Source organism: Lineus longissimus, chromosome 16, assembly GCF_910592395.1.
Source record: "Lineus longissimus chromosome 16, tnLinLong1.2, whole genome shotgun sequence".
NCBI lineage: Eukaryota > Metazoa > Nemertea > Pilidiophora > Heteronemertea > Lineidae > Lineus > Lineus longissimus.
Window position 1 is genome coordinate 10092387 of NC_088323.1, and position 18813 is coordinate 10111199.

At 39.7% G+C, this 18813-nt stretch overlaps 1 protein-coding gene across 2 annotated transcripts in view; it reads left to right on the forward strand.

Annotated features, from left to right (window-relative positions):
• Window positions 1-4218: 4218 nt before the first annotated feature.
• LOC135500194 (protein FAM117B-like) overlaps window positions 4219-18813 on the forward strand; it is a 35132-nt gene continuing 20537 nt past the window's right edge. For both annotated transcript variants that reach the window (XM_064791448.1, XM_064791449.1), the window contains exon 1: window positions 4219-4613. In XM_064791448.1, the coding sequence (XP_064647518.1) occupies window positions 4364-4613 (250 nt within the window). In that variant the 5' untranslated portion in view covers window positions 4219-4363. The remainder of the gene's footprint in view (window positions 4614-18813) is intronic.

Here is an 18813-nt window from a genome sequence, read left to right on the forward strand (position 1 = left end):
CTTTAGACCTTCGCATGCATAATGTCAGAGCAGCAGCGATCATGAACGATGTTTTGCCAAGGAATTGACCGTCTGGGGGCTGGAGTAACTCGTCAAATTGGAAAAAACTTATCACAAACTCACGATTTAAGTTCGGCGCCGCCATGATTATTCGCTACTCCATTCTCGCGGGCCGTTCGATTGTTCCCCTCACTCGACATGCGCAGAGCACGCATTACCTCATCGGTGACGTCACGCTCGGGCACTCGCACTCTACCCGAGAGTAAGCAATCGAAGTCGGCCTCTGTTCTCGACCGTTCCGGAACGGGCCGAGAACAGGCGGCTGTTATAAAACGCGGATTCCGCGGAAAAATCTAACTTGGCTACAGGGTGGCTACCTGAACCGCAGGTGAGAGTTTTTCATAGTAGTGTGCATTGTTGTGCGCATGAAGTACTCCTGGTGACAAGGTCTTTGGGAATCCCCGTTATATGGCGCGCTGTATGCGCCGTAAATCACAAGCACCTTGTAGTTTGAAATAAACTTATACTCTAGACGGGCCGCGAAGTAAGTTTTTGTGATTGCTTAAAATATACTCCAATGTGCAGTCGCATATGGTTGGTTAGGTTCGGTTGGTTAGGTTGATTGTCCTAAAAAAATTTCGTAGACCAGAATTCAGTTCATCATCGACTTATAATTGAAGGAGGCATATACCGTAACGTACATCAATCCGGGCAACAGTCACACTTGAAAGCAGCCTCGTAATGTGTTCCGTTAGGGAAGGAACCACGGTGGTGTCGAAGATAACATGCAAAGTTTATCAACACCAAGAAAAAAGCAAGAGGGAAGAGTCGGTCGGAAGGGCATGAATGGCGCTCCAGAGGATTAAAATCTGACCGATGAAATGTGCAGATAACTGGTAGTTCTTGCCTCCGATTTATGATTTATGTTGTTATTTGTATAATATAATTATCATTAAATATTATGCGCGTATTTACTGGCGGCTTTGTGATTTTTCCGCGGATTTCCCCGGAATCCGCGTTTTATAACAGCCGGAGAACAGGTGAACAAAGTTCCTGAGTCTCGAATGGTTTAGTACTGTTCAGTCATAGCTACCCTACCGGAACTAGCCTAGGGGAAAACCCCATATGAGGATGCATCCACTAGCAAACAGGGCCTACAACACGACTTCTCCTTACGCATTGAGGGAGTAACTTACACTAACTATGTATGGACTGAAATGGCCTGATGTTGTCAGGATGATGAGGATGAACACATAACATTTTAAGTTTGCTTAATTCTGGTGACCATATGAACATCTTCACGCAGCCTATCAGAATGCGACTAAGGGCCCGACCCACTTAAAGCCAATATTGTAGCCTCCATGTAGGCTGGTGCCCGATCTTAAGACTGATACTCTGTATTGATTATGAGCGCTCCGACAACAAGTTAAAAATCCAAAAATGTGTAATTTTTTACCATTTGTTTTAAGTGAATAATGCATCGAAACAGCAACTCAAGTACTTCATTTTACATCAGTACATTAAGGATATTCATGCGAACACGAAAATGTATAGAAACATGGTATTGATTGGAAAAAGCTGATTTTATTGAGATCATGGAGGTATTATCAAGATACCTCCATGTTGAGATTAATCGTGAGGCCGACCTAATTAGCGCATTTTTATTGCCTCGAATACCCCCTTACTAATTAACAATTTAGAGGAAGTACAATTAACTCTTCTTTTGGAAACTCATAAAGTGACAACTCTGCTATCTATTTCAATCATAAATTTGTCAAAAATAGGTTAAAAAAATATTTTTTAAGGGTGAACTTATAAAAAACAACGTTTTCCACGGACAATTCGGCTGAATAAAGCCATCATGTTGCAAAGATACTTTAGAAAATACAAAATCTGAAATAGGAATATGATCACTAAACTAGATAATGAACTGAAATATTATTGAATTATTTGAAGAATTAAAGGGTGTACACCACTTTGAAATTTAGCCGAAATCTGTTAAAAAATTACCTATTGCTCAGTGTATTTTTTTTCAATTCTCAAACGGTGGAGAAATTAGAAAATCGGCCAAAATGGTCTCTCATTTCATGCTATGGGCTATAACTGAAAAAAAGTTTCAATTAAAAATATTGATATTAAAGGTCCGAACAATAAACAACGAAGTTTTTGGCCTTTTTTTATTCAAGAGGTAATTTTTATCAAAGTACTCATTTGTATTTTTTCTTCAAAAGTGGGCTTAGTAATCCTTACATTTTTTTCCCAGTAAAGCACCAGTACTCTTCCACTATCTATATCTTTGTAAATCTCGTTTTTGGAGAAAAAAAATGTTTCACTCATTGAAACTGGTAAAAAGCAAAAAACAATGGTCCATTATGAGACCCGACAAACTAAATAACTAGGCAAAAAAACCCGGCTTATCTTTTGTTTCCATCGCGAACAGTCAACAACGACTTTTTGATACGTCAATTTTAATGAAACTTATGAGATTGATACAAATTATTGAAAGTAATGCAGATTCCTTAAAATATGAGTAAATTATTTTACTTTTGTGTTGAAGGGTACTATCTCTCTTCAAGTTGATAGGATTTTTTTGGAAAATGTCTTTAATGTTTTTTAATGGCCGGCTGCCATAGAAACCAATAAACAGTGTTATACAGCAAAAACAGTTAATTTGATGCTTTTAAAAAAATTCAGTTGCCTCTATTCACATGATTTTACCCCAGAAGAATGGTGACTGTTGCTATGATGGATCCAAAAATTGTTTCATGTTGTTCTAGTTTTATTTTCTAGACTTATATTGGCATTTATGAACGTTAAATTAGGGGTAAAGTCAGCAGAGTGTTTACAATTTGATATATTCTACAGTACCTTTTGATATATATCGGGTAGAGTAGATCATGCAGAAAGGAATGCTTTTCGTCGCGTTGAGTTAAGACTTATATTGCCGACGTTATTGCAGTTTTGGTAACATAGCCGCAAAACATTACTTTAACTGGGAAAACTAAGTCCCAACAACTATTGTGACGTCATATAGGTGGGGTATTTTTCGAGGAACAGCCGGTGTAGAAGTTTAAAATGTCCTCGGATAGAATGCCCGGGAAACAAAGGATTCTATTATGCGCTTCTATCTCTGAGCTATTGACGGTCATTGTCTCTATAGAACCATATTGCAGAATACAACAGGGCCGGACACTTTTTCCAGGGGGGGGGGGGGGCATTTGTTACTGTTACACCGGGTACGTTCTACCTCAACTGGTTCGGCAGATCGAACTTGAAGGTGCCCCCCCCGTACCAGGGGCTATAGTGCAGCCATTTTGAATTGCTAATCAAGTAGTTCCGGGCTTCCGGGTGAGAGAGGTTGGTATTTCAACTAGACTCCTTGGGCAGGCCATCATAATTGTGTCATCCTAATTTGGTTCCTTGAATGGACTGCCACAATAGCGGGAAGTCGTGCGGCTGGAAGATTAGTCAATCGGTATTGGTGTAACCCTGTCTTTCAAATAAAATTTCTTTGACAGACTCTGATGTAAGGGCATTTTCTGTCACCGAATCAGAATGCTCGATCACTTTTATAGCATACATAAATAGCGTAGCTAATATTTAAACTCTTCATTCCTACACTTCATTTATCCTGTAGTTTAATGAAAATAATAAACAAAACAATTAAATCAAAAATCTTTGTACGATAAAATCTCAGCAGGTACATAACCTATCTTGAAATACGACTGTTCAAAATAATGGTGCTAATTAGCGAAAATTATTGCAATGCAAAACCTCCAGAAAGATCATTCGTCGCAGTGGTTTAGGGTGAGATTCGAGGCCCCGTTCACTGCGTCCGGAGTGTAATTTCAACCTACCCGCATCACGGGTAATGATCATGGCAGGAGGCTGTTCTAAAAATAGCGCCTTTATTACGGAGAGGACTGGTTTTGGCAGGGAGCCAAACAAACATATCTGAGGCGGAGAGGGTGTTTACTCAGAGATGTTCGCACGGCCTGGTATACATTATCGGCCCTTGTAATTTCAAAAGTATTTAAAACATTATAGGGTAAAAAACGATTCGTTTGTGGTCATTTATTTAGGAAAAACACCCGGCGTAAATGTTTCTTACGTCATTATTCCAGGGGAATCCCGTCCTTCCAAAATCTAGGTCATCTCATTAAACCAATCAAGAGCCAGGAACGAGCTCACGTGACCGAGATGTTTGCGAGGTAGTCGCATAGCTGGGTTTGATGAAAGTTGTCGAAATACATGAAATATCGTGATAACAAATCGATTTGTAGATGATATATCGGGCGAGTTGTGACCTCTAAGTTGTGTAAATTCGTGCAACAGGTTCAGTTGAGGCGATCAAACTAAAAACATGTCGAATAATTCGACGCAAAGAGTCCGCAGAAATGCATCGCCGGCTTCATCATCGAAGCAAGGTCCAATGAAAGCAACCTTGCAATTTTCTCTAATGCAGGGAAGCCCCACTCGAACAAATGGCAAAAAAGGGAGCCCTTCTTCTTCGCCAACACCATCAAGAGGGACTGATCGAGTAAAACCAAGACGTTCCCCTGACAGCCGGGCATCTCCAGAGAGGCGTAGTCCAAGTTCACCTGGAATAAAAGGTTAGTTTCTTGGTGAATTTTCATCATTCATCCATGAAAAGGCGGCCATTTTTGTTCCAGACTTCAACCTAAAAAATGGCATACTGGTAATTTACTTCAGAATTCATGATAAACTTGACCATAACTTGGAAAATCCTGAAAGACCCTCTCTGAAAAATGATGTTTTCTACAGGATATTGTGTGCATGTGAAGCTGAAATGCAAAGATTGAGCAACTATAGGATAGGAGATGTTCATCATGGATCTCGGAGTCAACGGTCACTAGTCCTTGTTATCACTGACATCAGTCATCTGTCAATCCTAATTGCCTCGTTGATAGTCAAGAGCAGGTCTTAGAAGTACCTTGCATACAAGTCTTTGCAATCATGATCGCATGCACACAAAAATTGCTCATTTGCTGTCACAAATGGACAATCGAAAAAGTCAACCACTGAACCAGAGTTCAAACAAAACAAATGCACACACTTCAAATATCAGAAGGCCTTTAAAGCTGAACTGCATGCACAAAACCAGATCACCCCATGCGGCAATAGTAAGAAATTCAAACGACCGAAAGGCCCTTCTGAATACGGCCTGAAACATGATAGACCTCCAAAGAGTCCAATGCTTCGATGCGCTTGATTTCACAAACCAGCAAGCCGTGGGACGATGCGGACCTTCGCACTTGCAGGGAATTCTGGAAGGAAAAAAATTAAAAGGTCCTCTCATCGGGACTTAAACTCGAGACTTCTGGTTTTATTTGCCAACACTCTTATCCTCAAGGCCACTGGGCTGCTTGAAATGCCTGTCGTTTTATTACGCTTTTATAGAATGTGCAAACATTTGTGTACAATCTTTGTTCAACATCTTTGAGTTTGAGCGGCTTCCAGTGGGCAACTGCAGGAAGAGTCATTTTTTCTTTGCTATGCGTGATTATGTATGCGGAGTCTGTACGTTTTCTCTTAGCAATGTTCACCATTGTCTTGGTATCTTCTTCTATTACATGTACTTGAGAAAATTTCTGGTTCATCTCTCAAAAATAAAGCATAATCGCCATTCATATAAGATATATTTTCTGGCAGCAGTTCACAAGAAAGCCCCCCCCCTAGCTCAGATGGTTAGAGCTTTCGTATTCTGAGCCCGAGTTCCCGTGTTCGAATCCCTGGAGAAGATTTTGATTTTTTTCTCTTCCATAATTCTCCGAGACTGTCCGCATCGTCCTGTGGCTTGCTGGTTTGTGAAATCAAGCGCATCGAAGCATCGGAGGTCTATCATGTTTCAGGAAGTATTCAGAAGGGTCTTGCGGTCGTTTGAATTTCTTACTATTGCCACATGGGGTGCTCTGGTTTTGCAGACACTGTCTTTAAAAAATCCCAGATGTGCTGGTAAAAGCTCACCTTGAGAATCCTAGGCGTGCTTTTTTTCACCAGGTTTTCTGAGATGATTCTCTCAGGCGTCACGTCTGCTACGTCTGAACTACTTACAGTTGAGTTGCATTAGTCTTATCATTCAAAATGCATGATGTATTGCTAATCCAGTCCTGTCTTAGCTCACATTGTACATGTTGTAGATGTAGCCCACCATTCCTTTCTTTTAGCATGCACTTTGTAGATACACCTTCACTCCTTTCCTATCTTAACCATCTCAACATTTGATTTTTCTCATCAACTAAACATTTGATGTTGTCCATTTTATTTTATTTAGCTTGGTGTTGGTGTTCTGTTCTGTACATGCTTTAGATAGGAATGCCAGTCCCATATATTTGCGCCACAAAATATTGTACCAGTGCACTTTCCCTTTAAATTCTCGTTACACGTGGTTGTTATTTGCGTCGCCGTCCATGACCAAATTTGGCAAGCACTTGCTACGTCATCGCATATCATTTCATGAATAATTAACGAAAATCAATTCAATCTCACCCCCATACACTCTATCAACTTCAAAATGTACATCACGGCATGCAGGAGGAAGACGCGGAAAACCCGGTAAACGAGACTAGATTTAGCGCCTGCGCACCGGGTTCGGCGAGCAGACGAGATTTCTATTCTACTACTACGCAGATCGTCTAAATTTATCATTCAGATTACGGTTTGTTATTGACCTACCTCTGCCACCATTCGTTTACTCCCTTCTACTTTTATCTTGGGAACAATGACGCCTTCGGGCAGCCAATCCCAATTTAAGAACGTCTCTTCTTTGACGGATCTGCCCGGTTCCGCCATTGTTCTAAATCACGCTGCCGAAGTCAGAATGAAAAATTGTACTCCATTGGTCGTTTCCAGTGACGTGTGCACATTTGAACCAATGACAGACCAGGTACCTCAATGCATTGGGGGATGCTTACATCTGTTTACTGTACACATATCCACGTGCGAGCGTGTGGATGACGAAATAACAAGGCGCGCTTTTTCCTTATGTATTTCTATTGGCAGGCGCGCTATTGTTTGCGCGCCTCCGATTGATTTTAGGTGCGCTATGGTGTGCGCGCGCTATAGCGCGCCTTAAAAGGCAGTGTCTGGTTTTGTGCATGCAGTTCAGCTTTAAGCCAACTTCAGTCAATGCAGTAAGCCACTGTGACCCTTTGTGCCAGGTGAAACACATGACTGGTCAGAGCCCAAACAAACTTGTTGAAAGTGTCCGTCATTTGTCTATAGACAGCTTGCGAAAATATATTTCGGCCATTTTGAAAAGGAGTTTTCACAGGCAACATAAGTTTACCATCAGACACAGGGCCGCGTACCTGTACGGAAATCCCGTATTTTGTATGCCAAAAAAACCCATTTTATACGTTGTACGATTTTTGCTTCTCATTCAGTCATTGTACACAATTTTTCCTTTCAAAAATACGCTGAAGTTAATTGTAAAATACGAATAAAAAAGGTCTTAACTTGAATGTTTTCTCTGTGTTTTGTACGTTATTCATTCCCCAATAGAAGAAAAACTATACTATTATACAGCTCCAACCCCGGGGCGCACAATATGTGAAAACGGACCCGACATCCACATTATCTTGCGCACTTTAGATGGCACATATAGTAGTGACATCTCTGGATAGACAGACGAACCATAACTGTTGCAGACGATAGCCTCGCTCTCGCTATAGATCCTATCAATACACTAGTACAATACATTTTACACTGCGATTGAGCGAGACTTCTTCATTCATTGATAGTTTGCCAGTAATTTCCTTATTGTGAATACGGTTAGCACAGAAATTGAATAAAATGTCAAAAAGAAGAGAAATTTAGGCTACTTTTGAAAATTTGTACACATTTTAATGACAATCATACACATATTATTTGGGATTGCAGAAAATTGTACACAAAAATTTGGGGAAATACACATTTTTTTAAAGTTGACCCACTCAAAAAAAAAGTAAGGGTAAGCAGCCAATTCATGTTTTAAATCAAATCATCACCAAAATCATTCAAAGTATCATGAAAGTTGGAAGACATGGACAGCTTCTAGTAAATTGTTCGAATAAGCTTGATTTGTACTTTTAAAACTTCTAATTCAATGTTAATGTTGCCTGTGAAATGTGTCTTTTCAAAATGGTCGACTTTATTTACGCAGGTTGTCTATTGCAACCTGGAGTCAATATCAAACCCAGCAAGTTTTAGTTTTATCTCCACTTGAGACGGCTTTTTGGCTCACCGTAAGGGGAGTCTATACGATAGCGCTGTGTCCGTCGTCGTCGTCGTCGTCGTCGTCGTCGTCGTCGTCGTCGTCGTCGTCGTCGTATCCTAACAGTGGCACGTTTCTTAACTGCTAGGGCTATGAACTTGAAACTTTGTACACAGAATGCCCTAGGTCAGCTGACCTCTGACACTGATTTTCGGTCCGATCTGATTCTCTGTTTGGCCACCAGGGGGCCAAATGTCGATATCTAAAAAGTGTGATATCTCGCTTATTAGTGACTTGTTTTCGATAAAACTTTTGTTGTAGGTACTCATAGCAAATATACATTTTATATTATACGGGTTTTTAATTTGACCTTGTTTTCAAGGTCGCAGAGGTCATATGGCGTAAATTGGCCATTAGAGTGTAAACTATGGCACGTTTCTTAACCACTAAAGCTATGAACTTGAAACTTGGTACATATAACCCCCTATATCACATAGCCTCTGGTGCTGAATTTTGGTTCGATCTGATTCCTAACTTTGCCACCAGGGGGCCAAAAGTGGAAATCTAAAAAGTGTGATATCTCGCTTATAAGTGACTTGTTTTCGATAAAACTTTTGTTGTAGGTACTCATAGCAAATATACATTTTATATTATACGGGTTTTCAATTTGACCTACTTTTCAAGGTCACAGAGGTCATATGGCGTAAATTGGCCATTAGAGTGTAAACTATGGCACGTTTCTTAACCACTAAAGCTATGAACTTGAAACTTGGTACATATAACCCCCTATATCACATAGCCTCTGGCGCTGAATTTTGGTTCGATCTGATTCCTAACTTTGCCACCAGGGGCCAAAAGTGGAAATCTAAAAAGTGTGATATCTCGCTTATAAGTGACTTGTTTTCGATAAAATTCTTATGGTAGGTACTGTTTGGAAGAATACATCACATATTTTACGGGTTTTCAATTTGACCTACTTTTCAAGGTCACAGAAGTCATATGGCGTAAATTGGCTGTTAGAGTGTAAACTATGGCACGTTTCTTAACCAGTAAAGCTATGAACTTGAAACTTGGTGCATATAACCCCCTACATCAGATAACGTCTGATGTCGAATTTTGGCCTGATCTGATTCTTTATTCGGCCACCAGGGGGCCATAACGGAAAAAGGAAGAAGTGCAATATCTTGCCTATTTGAGTGAATTGTTTTCGATAAAATTTTATGGCAGGGACTCCTAGCAAGGATACATCACATTTCCTATGATTTTTAGCTCAGCTGACAAGCTGAGCTATTCATATGAGTAAATGGTAGAATGAATGTCCGTCTGTCTGTCTGTCTGTCTGTCCGTTAAACAGGCACGTTTCAAAACTATGGCGGATAGGCGATAGATTTTCCCTATAAGCCATTTAGACCCTTCAGGACTCCTGAATAGACCAAGTGTGGGTCCGGCAGGATTAACAGTTTGGCCACCAGGGGGCAAAAAGCCTAAATCACAAAACAATTTTTTGGGGCTTTATTCAAGCAGATAGAAGCTTGAAATAAAGTTGAAAAGGACCGCATGCATGTAGGTCTTGAAACTACTAAGAGTAGTTTTGATTGATACTACCAGTTGGCGTTACTGAGCCAAAATCTGTGTTGACCTAGTTTAAGCTTAATTTGAATTTCCCGCTCTTGTATGACTCTGAAGGTTGTGGGTTCCAATCCCACTTCGGGTCAATTTTTTTTTTTTTTAAATTTTTTCTTTTTTCACTTGTAAATACATTTTCTTTACTTTTTTGAATAATTTGGTGGGCGGCCATCTTGGTTTTTTTTTCTATTTTAAAGCCTTTGCTGTATCCAGAGTGACATGAATTTTATGGTTGGTGTACAATAAGTCTCCTTTACATGATATCACATGGGCTTTCTATTTGACCTACTTTTCAAGGTCAGCCTGGCTCAGGCACTTAGATTTGACTAATAAGTGGCATATTTGTCACCATTTAAAAGTCTTTTTACTTTGGTATGTTTGCCTGATATATTGACAAAACTGAGGTTGAAAGAGATCTATCGGGTACTTTCCATGTTCATATATTTCAGCTGAGCGCCAGGCCCTTGGGCCTCTTGTTGGATTTGACCTCCTTTTCTAGGTCACAGAGGTCAAATGGCGTAAATTGACCGTTCGAGTGTAACTATGGCACGTTTCTTAACTGCTAAAGCTATGAACTTGAAAGTTGGTACATGTAACCCCCTACATCAGATAATCTCTGACACGGAATTTTGGCTTGATCTGATTCTTGATTTGGCCACCAGGGGGTCAAAACTGAAAAAGTAGGACGTGCAATATCTCGCTTATTAATGACTTTTTTTCGATGAATTTTTTATTGCAGGGACTCTTAGCAATCACACGATATTGATCTTGTTGATGTCATAGACAATTATTGGTTGGATCATAAACTTATATATACTGCCCTGTCTTATTACTTGACATCAATACACATCTAAAAAAAGTCTTCATGCCTGATTGTGTTCACCATATTCACCTCTAAACTAAGCATTATCCTGCCTACTAAAAGATGTATACGGTGAGCACAATGGCCCCTGGCCGTTTCATTGTTGCACATATTGTCGTGGCCCCATAAAAAAATTGTTAGTTTATCATCCCCACCCGCATTGTTTTTCCACCCGCAATCAAAAATATTTTATTTTTTTATTTCCATTTTCAATCACTAAATTCGCGCCTCCACTCAGCAGGTTAGAATTGTTTCATTATCTATTCAGTTGCATTTCTGATGAAATTCCCTTTCCATCGACACCAAGCATGTCCACTTTGGTTCATTTTATCTGCTGTTATTCACTTTTGAATGAGGAAACTCGCCCCAGCGTAGATGCCGGCCGGCGTCATGCCAAACTGACAACGATTGATTTGGCGCCAAAAATGCTAACTGCTACACTAATCAAATTGCATGCCGAAACACCGTTGACACATCAGATTTTTCAGCGTAACAAACAAACACATGACTCCCTACGTCATATAACGGCTGACACCAAATTTCGGTCTGATCTGATTCTCGACTTGGCCACCAGGGGGCCAAAACTAAAAAAGGTGAAAAGGGCAATATCTCGCTTATTAGTGACTTGTTTTCGATGATATTTTGATGGTAGGTTCTCTTAGCAAGGATTCATCACATCTTATGGATTTTTGATTTGACCTAATTTTCAAGGTCACAAGAGGTCAAATGGTGTAAATTGGCCGTTTGAGTGCAACTATGGCACGTTTCTTAACCCATGTAACCGCTAAAGCTATGAGCTTGAAACTTGGTACACATGACTCCCTATCACATGTTACCTCTGACACCGAATTTTGATCTGATCTGATTCTCCGCTTGGCCACCAAGGTAAAAAATGCAATGTCTCGCTTGTGACTTGTTTTCGATGATTTTTTTATGTTAGGTAATCCAAGCAAGGATGCATCGCATGCCATACCGACTTTGGTTGGACCTATATACTATACATGTAGCATGTTTCTGTGACTCTTTTTGATGAAATTTTATGGTATGTTCTTCTAGCAAGGATACATCACATATCATACACAGGTTTTTGATTTGACCTAATTTTCAAGGTCACAGAGGTCAAATGGCGTAAATTGGCTGTTTGAGTGTAACTATCATTTTTATAGCACGTTTCTGAACCGCTAAAGCTGTGAACATGAAAGTTGGGACACATGACTCCCTACGTCTTATATCCGTTGACACCGAATTTCGATATATGAATGATTCTCGACTTGGCCATCAGGAAACCAAAACTAAAAAAGGTAAAAAGTGCAATATCTCGCTTATTAGTGACTTGTTTTCAATGTTATATTTTATGGTAGAGTCATAGCAAGGATACATCGCATGTCATACCGACTTTGGTTTGACCTACCATACATGAAGCATGTTTCTTAACCCTTTGGCTCCCGAGGCCAATGTAACACGATGTACTGAGATTTTTTACCAGTTCTATGCAAACTTAAAAATATTATCAGGTCCTTCATTATGCATCCTTGATTATGATAAAAACCATACATTTTTGTAAAGCTGATTACCTTGGCTATCAATTGGCGTTGTTTCTTGGTATCGATTGGGTAAGAGGTAATCAATAATCAATAGTAATCAATATTTTTTGATTGATTGATTGATCGAATTATACAATATTAATTCATATGCTAATCAGTTCGTGTACTGTGACGCTGCATCAAACTGCAGCGCCCTCTGCAAACTATGAATGAAACTAAATAAATTCTCCTGCAGATCACCAGGGACACGAATACACCGTACAATAGTGTCCAACGTGTACGGCGAGTTCTATACTAATGCATTAGTATAAGGTATAGGTACAAGGTATACCCGAGACAAAATATAGCCCTAGGATGATATATCGTCCCCTCCAGGGAGGCAAGGGGTTAACCAGATGGAATTCCTAACCACCAAATATCGTCGTTTCATTTTTTATGGTGTAGAGAACACTGGTCTGTATGCAAGTAGGTTTTGTTGGAATAGTTTTGATTGAGACTAGCATTTGGTGTTACTGAGCAAAAATCTGTGTTGACCTGGTATTCATTTGTATTCATCTGGTATTCATAGTATTCATAATAGGCGATGACCATCTTGGATATCATATTTTGTCATTTTAAAGTCTTTGCCTTTGGCTGTAGCTAGAGTGACTAAATGGTTGGTGTATCTATTGAGTCTCCATTATACAGCCAGTTGGCCCCAACGTCATTTTCAATCAATTCTCTCACCACAATGACGTCACTGCATATCATTAAGAGACAAGACCACAATTGATTTTTTAAGCCTTTTAGCAGTTAAATTGTCAATGTTTGACCGCGACGCATCAAAGAATGCATCAAGTAGTGAAACTGAAATTCGGATATGATATACGGGTTAGTCTTGCGAGTAACTGGTGCGATTTAAATTGGTGATTGACCACGGAAAGTTTTTTTTAAATTGACAAGTTTGACACAAGTGGACATTTTTACCCATATCGGCCATTTTCACTCCAAATTTGAACCACCCCCCTATGGCCAGGTTGTCGAAATTCAAAATTATTTTTTTACCAAACAATTTATTTATATCTGTAGACTTGCCACAGCAAATATTTTTTCAATACCTCTCCAAATATGTACTTGAGAGTAAAAAACATGCACTCGTCTAATTGATAGGCCTCGACCCTCCAACCTATGAATATTCATAAGTGGTCTTGTCTCAATGAAGGTACATTTCAGGGGTTAACATTTTGAGAATTTTTTCAAACTAATGTACATGACATCCCACAACTCTCCAACAAAGGAAAGTCATATCTGGACATTTTTGGAGAAATGAGAGACATTTCAAAGAGTGGTACACTATGCCAAAAGCGACGAAAGAGGACAAAATCGACAAAAAGTCATGATTTTGCTGCAAAATCATAAGACCAGCCCTGGCAAGAATAAGCAAGCTATGGAGCTGAAACTTTAGGATGGGATTTAGGAATATCTTTGCTGCTTAGGGCACAACTTTCAGAAACAAGGCCTAAGTAGTTTCAAAGAAATTACAAAATGAATGGCAACACAACAAGACTTGTAAAAATGAAACCGAACTTAGACCGGGGGTAGGTTGACTCATATTTGGGTCAAATTAAGTTTTTTTCCCATTATTTTAGCTTGTTTTGACCTTAAATCATCAGCAATACAATATTCGAAATGAATTAGAGTGATTTGAGCACATTCAAATTTTTCACTAAATTGACCCAAAATGTAGTGTAAATGGAGACAAGACCACAATTGATTTTTGGCTCACCGTAGGGGAGTCTATACAATACCGCAGTGTCCGTCGTCCGTCGTCGTCCGTCGTCGTCGTCGTCGTCGTCGTCGTCGTCGTCGTCGTCCGTCGTATCCTAGTTCAAAAACAGTGGCACGTTTCTTAACCGCTAGGCCTATGAACTTAAAACTTTGTACACATGACCCCCTAGGTCAGATGACCCGTGACACTAAATTTTTGTCCGATCTGATTCTCTACTTGGCCACCAGGGGGCCAAATGTGGATATCTAAAAAGTGTGATATCTCGCTTATTAGTGACTTGTTTTCGATGAAACTTTTGTTGTAGGTACTCATAGCAAATATACATCTTATATCATACAGGTTTTTAATTTGACCTACTTTTCAAGGTCACAGAGGTCATATGGCGTAAATTGGCCGTTAGAGTGTAAACTATGGCACGTTTCTTAATCACTAAAGCTATGAACTTGAAACTTGGTACATATAACCCCCTATATCACATAGCCTCTGGTGCTGAATTTCAGTTTGATCTGATTCTCAACTTTGCCACCAGGGGGCCAAAAGTGGAAATCTAAAAAGTGTGATATCTCGCTTATTAGTGACTTGTTTTCGATAAAATTTTTATGGTGGGTACCCTAAGGAAGAATACATCACATATCTTACGGGTTTTCAATTTGACCTACTTTTCAAGGTCACAGAGGTCATATGGCGTAAATTGGCCGTTAGAGTGTAAACTATGGCACGTTTCTTAACCACTAAAGCTATGAACTTGAAACTTGGTACATATAACCCCCTATATCACATAGCCTCTGGTGCTGAATTTTGGTTTGATCTGATTCTCAACTTTGCCACCAGGGGGCCAAAAGTGGAAATCTAAAAAGTGTGATATCTCGCTTATAAGTGACTTGTTTTCGATAAAATTTTTATGGTAGGTACCCTTAGGAAGAATACATCACATATCTTACGGGTTTTCAATTTGACCTACTTTTCAAGGTCACAGAGGTCATATGGCGTAAATTGGCCGTTAGAGTGTAAACTATGGCACGTTTCTTAACCAGTAAAGCTATGAACTTGAAACTTGGTGCATATAACCCCCTACATCAGATAACCTCTGATGCCAAATTTTGGCTCGATCTGATTCTTTATTCGGCCACCAGGGGGCCATAATGGAAAAAGTAAGAAGTGCAATATCTTGCTTATTTTTAGTGATTCGTTTTCAATAACATTTTTATGGTAGGTTCTCCTAGCAAGGATACATCACATATCATATGAGTTTTTGATCTGACCTGCTTTTCAAGGTCACAGAGGTCAAATGGCGTAAATTTGTCGTTTGATTGTAACTATGGCACGTTTCTTAACCACTAAAGCTTTGAACTTGAAATTTGATACACATGACTCCCTACGTCATGTAACCTTGGACACCGAATTTCGATCTGATCTGGTACTCAACTCGGCCACCAGGAGGCCAAAACTAAAATAGGTAAAAAGTGCAATATCTCGTTTATTATTGACTTGTTTTTGATGATATTCTTATGGTACTTACTCCAAGCAACGATACATCACATGTCATACCGACTTTGGTTTGACCTATATACTATACATGTACAATGTTTCTTAATCTGGATGAATTACAAAGCACCAAATATCTATACGGTGAGCACAATGGCCCCTGGCCGTTTCATTTAAGCCTTTTAGCAGTTAAATTGTCAATGTTTGACCGCGACGCATCAAAGAATGTGTCAAGTAGTGAAACTGAAATTCGGATATGATATACGGGTTAGTCTTGCGAGTAACTGGTGCGATTTATATTGGTGATTGACCACGGAAATTTTTTTTTAAATTGACAAGTTTGACACAAGTGGACATTTTTACCCATATCGGCCATTTTCACTCCAAATTTGAACCACCCCCCTATGGCCAGGTTGTCGAAATTCAAAATTATTTTTTTTACCAAACAATTTATTTATATCTGTAGACTTGCCACAGCAAATATTTTTTCAATACCTCTCCAAATATGTACTTGAGAGTAAAAAACATGCACTCGTCTAATTGATAGGCCTCGACCCTCCAACCCATGAATATTCATTAGTGGTCTTGTCTCTTAAGACCTCATTATCGCGAACATATTGCCGTAGATAGAAAAAACAAAGTTGGAAGTCACTCTGCAGTGGCCAAAATCACTTTAATCTGCATATAAACAGAACAAATACTCAGAAATAAGACATTTATCAGTAGTTTTGTGAGAAAAAAATGTGTAAAAAATCTTTAGGTTTGCTGTTGTGAAGACTTTGAACAGCGACTATCACTGAAAAATCCGCAATTTTTTCACAATTTTTTGGGGAATAAACGCATTCTCATCGAAATCATTACGATTCTTTGGAAATGAAGGCTGATAATCATTTGATTAATATCTTGTATTGAGTTTGGTGATCAAAAATGGGATCATCTCCTTCTCATGGCTGGAAAATACTTTTTAGGTGGCAATTTTTCATGTTTCGCTGAATCAATGGCACCTAGCGTCAAGATGGGCTCACAAGAACTCATATTGATGAATCTACAACGTTTCAACCTAACCGAACAGTTATAGATGTGAATGAAGGAACTGGTACAGTAGCTAGTTGAGCAGGCTCCGAAATGTGAAACAGGGCTTTAGATTATGGGCGTATATACGCCCGTGGAAAAGAGCAATACGCCAGGTTTTCTGGGCCAAAAACGTATTGTGACACCCCCTAAATGAACATCTGATATCAGCGTACGCTTTCTAATATATCTGAAGGTGTATTCTGAGTCCCAGTGTGTTTGGCGTCAAACTTAAAACTTTCACCGCCCGCCCGCCCGCCTCACACTCCTCAGCACGGCCGGCTCTTGATAGACAGTCTGTCACAATTAGTTCCAAAACCCCCCGCTGGCACTACTCTACCTTGCCCAAGTCCTGTTAATCATGCGGCTGGCCAATGAACGATGTTGCATGTACAGCTTTATGAATGAAAATGTTTTACTACGATAGTAGCTGACCATATTTGGCAGCCGGTGAAGTCATCCTAGTGGCACGTGCCTTGAGTGAGAGCTGTGATTGGTTACTGAATCTCAAGGTTACTAGTATTGAGAATATCTAATTACGAATTCTGCCCGGCAGTGCCACTAACGAGGAACTCGAGTACCAATCTGTCATGCTTTGGCTCCATTGTTTAGGGGCTTTCATTTTGGAATTCAGGGGTTCCCGTCGGCTTTCCAGCTGTTGAAATGGAGCATGAATAATGAAGCCTGGAACAGCCATTATCAGCTAAGACGATGAGGTGGCGAAATAGGACAAGCTCTACACATACTCTGTGGTTCGAGATGCAAGGGAACTTTGGATCACAACATGCATTGCATAACATAACATGCATTGCATAACATGAGTTTATACTTCCAACCTTAGGAAATTGGAAGTATCTGTACGCCCAGCCTGGGATAATACTGACAAGTTGGGAGTATTTGCAATGCCAATTAAAACTCCAAACTCCCAAAATGGTGCATCAATGATGTTAAGGAAGTACTTGACTTCCTGACCAAAAAAGTTATCTAAAGCTCTGGTGAAATGCAGCATTGTTAAATCCTGTCACTTAAAACAGAGCTTCTGCACTTGATGGCAATTGGATGTGGATGAGGGGATGAACACACTACACACACTGCAGTGCGAGCACAGTTTGCAGTGGTTTCTTGTAATATAGCCAACCATCAGTGGGGTGATACTGTCAGTAGTGACAGTACTTTATAATTATTGCCCACCACGGAGTGTAACATGCCGAATGTCGCCTAGCCAGGAGACATGGCAAAATGTCGTCCGGCTGGAGCGGGCAACATTGTGAATACCACACGGTCACGTGACGTGTATCAGCCAATCATATTCACAGAATCTCACTTGAGGTATGTGATTACTAAATGTCCACACTCTCCTGGGGCATCTGTGGGCATGGCAGTCACCCATTGTCTTGGCAGAATCATTACCACCAAAGGGAATGCTGTCACAACCAGGGAAGCAGACTAATGACAAGGCCGTCCTTGACAACCACACAGATTTCAAGTACAATAAAGGGCAAAGGCCAAATTATTTTTTTATTTCATCTTTTATTTTTGTTAATTTTATATATTGTACCCTCCATGCAAAGCAAAACTTGAGGATAGTGATGGGAAAATTTATTCCAGAAATTGTCAGCCGGAAATGTCAGCACTCCAGTCCAAACCAGAGTGAAAACAGTGCACAATAATATTCAATATGTTCACAATATTCCATTCATTTAAAAAGGTTGAACCATTTTGAACAGTCCTCTTGCACCTTCTTTATCTGACATGTCTTCCTATCTGAGGTTGCTATCACTGCATTGACTGTCATGACTGTACATACACTCTTTCTATGCTTCAAGAAAGACTTGAGTAAAAGAAAAAAACCTTTAAACACCTGAAATTAGTGAAAAGATAAAGTTAGTGGTATACCATAGGCCATATAATTCTAGCTTCATCACAAATGTCGGGTGTCACTGCATAAGAGTAAGTTCAAGGCTATTGACCATAACTTGAACAACTCAATATTAAGAATAAGGAGGACAGACCACGAATATTCACGAAAATAACTCAAATATCGTACTCATTCTGACTTCTACCCCATCTTTTTTGGGACACCCTGTTTAGGAAACCATTGTGAAACGCACGTGAATTGCCGCAAACGGCTTGATTGACATCACGTGATCAAAACGTCATCAAAAATTAATGAGATTTCTAAGAAATATCACCAAATTTTAAAATACCAAAAAGAGAAATTTAGGAAACCGGGTGCCCCGAT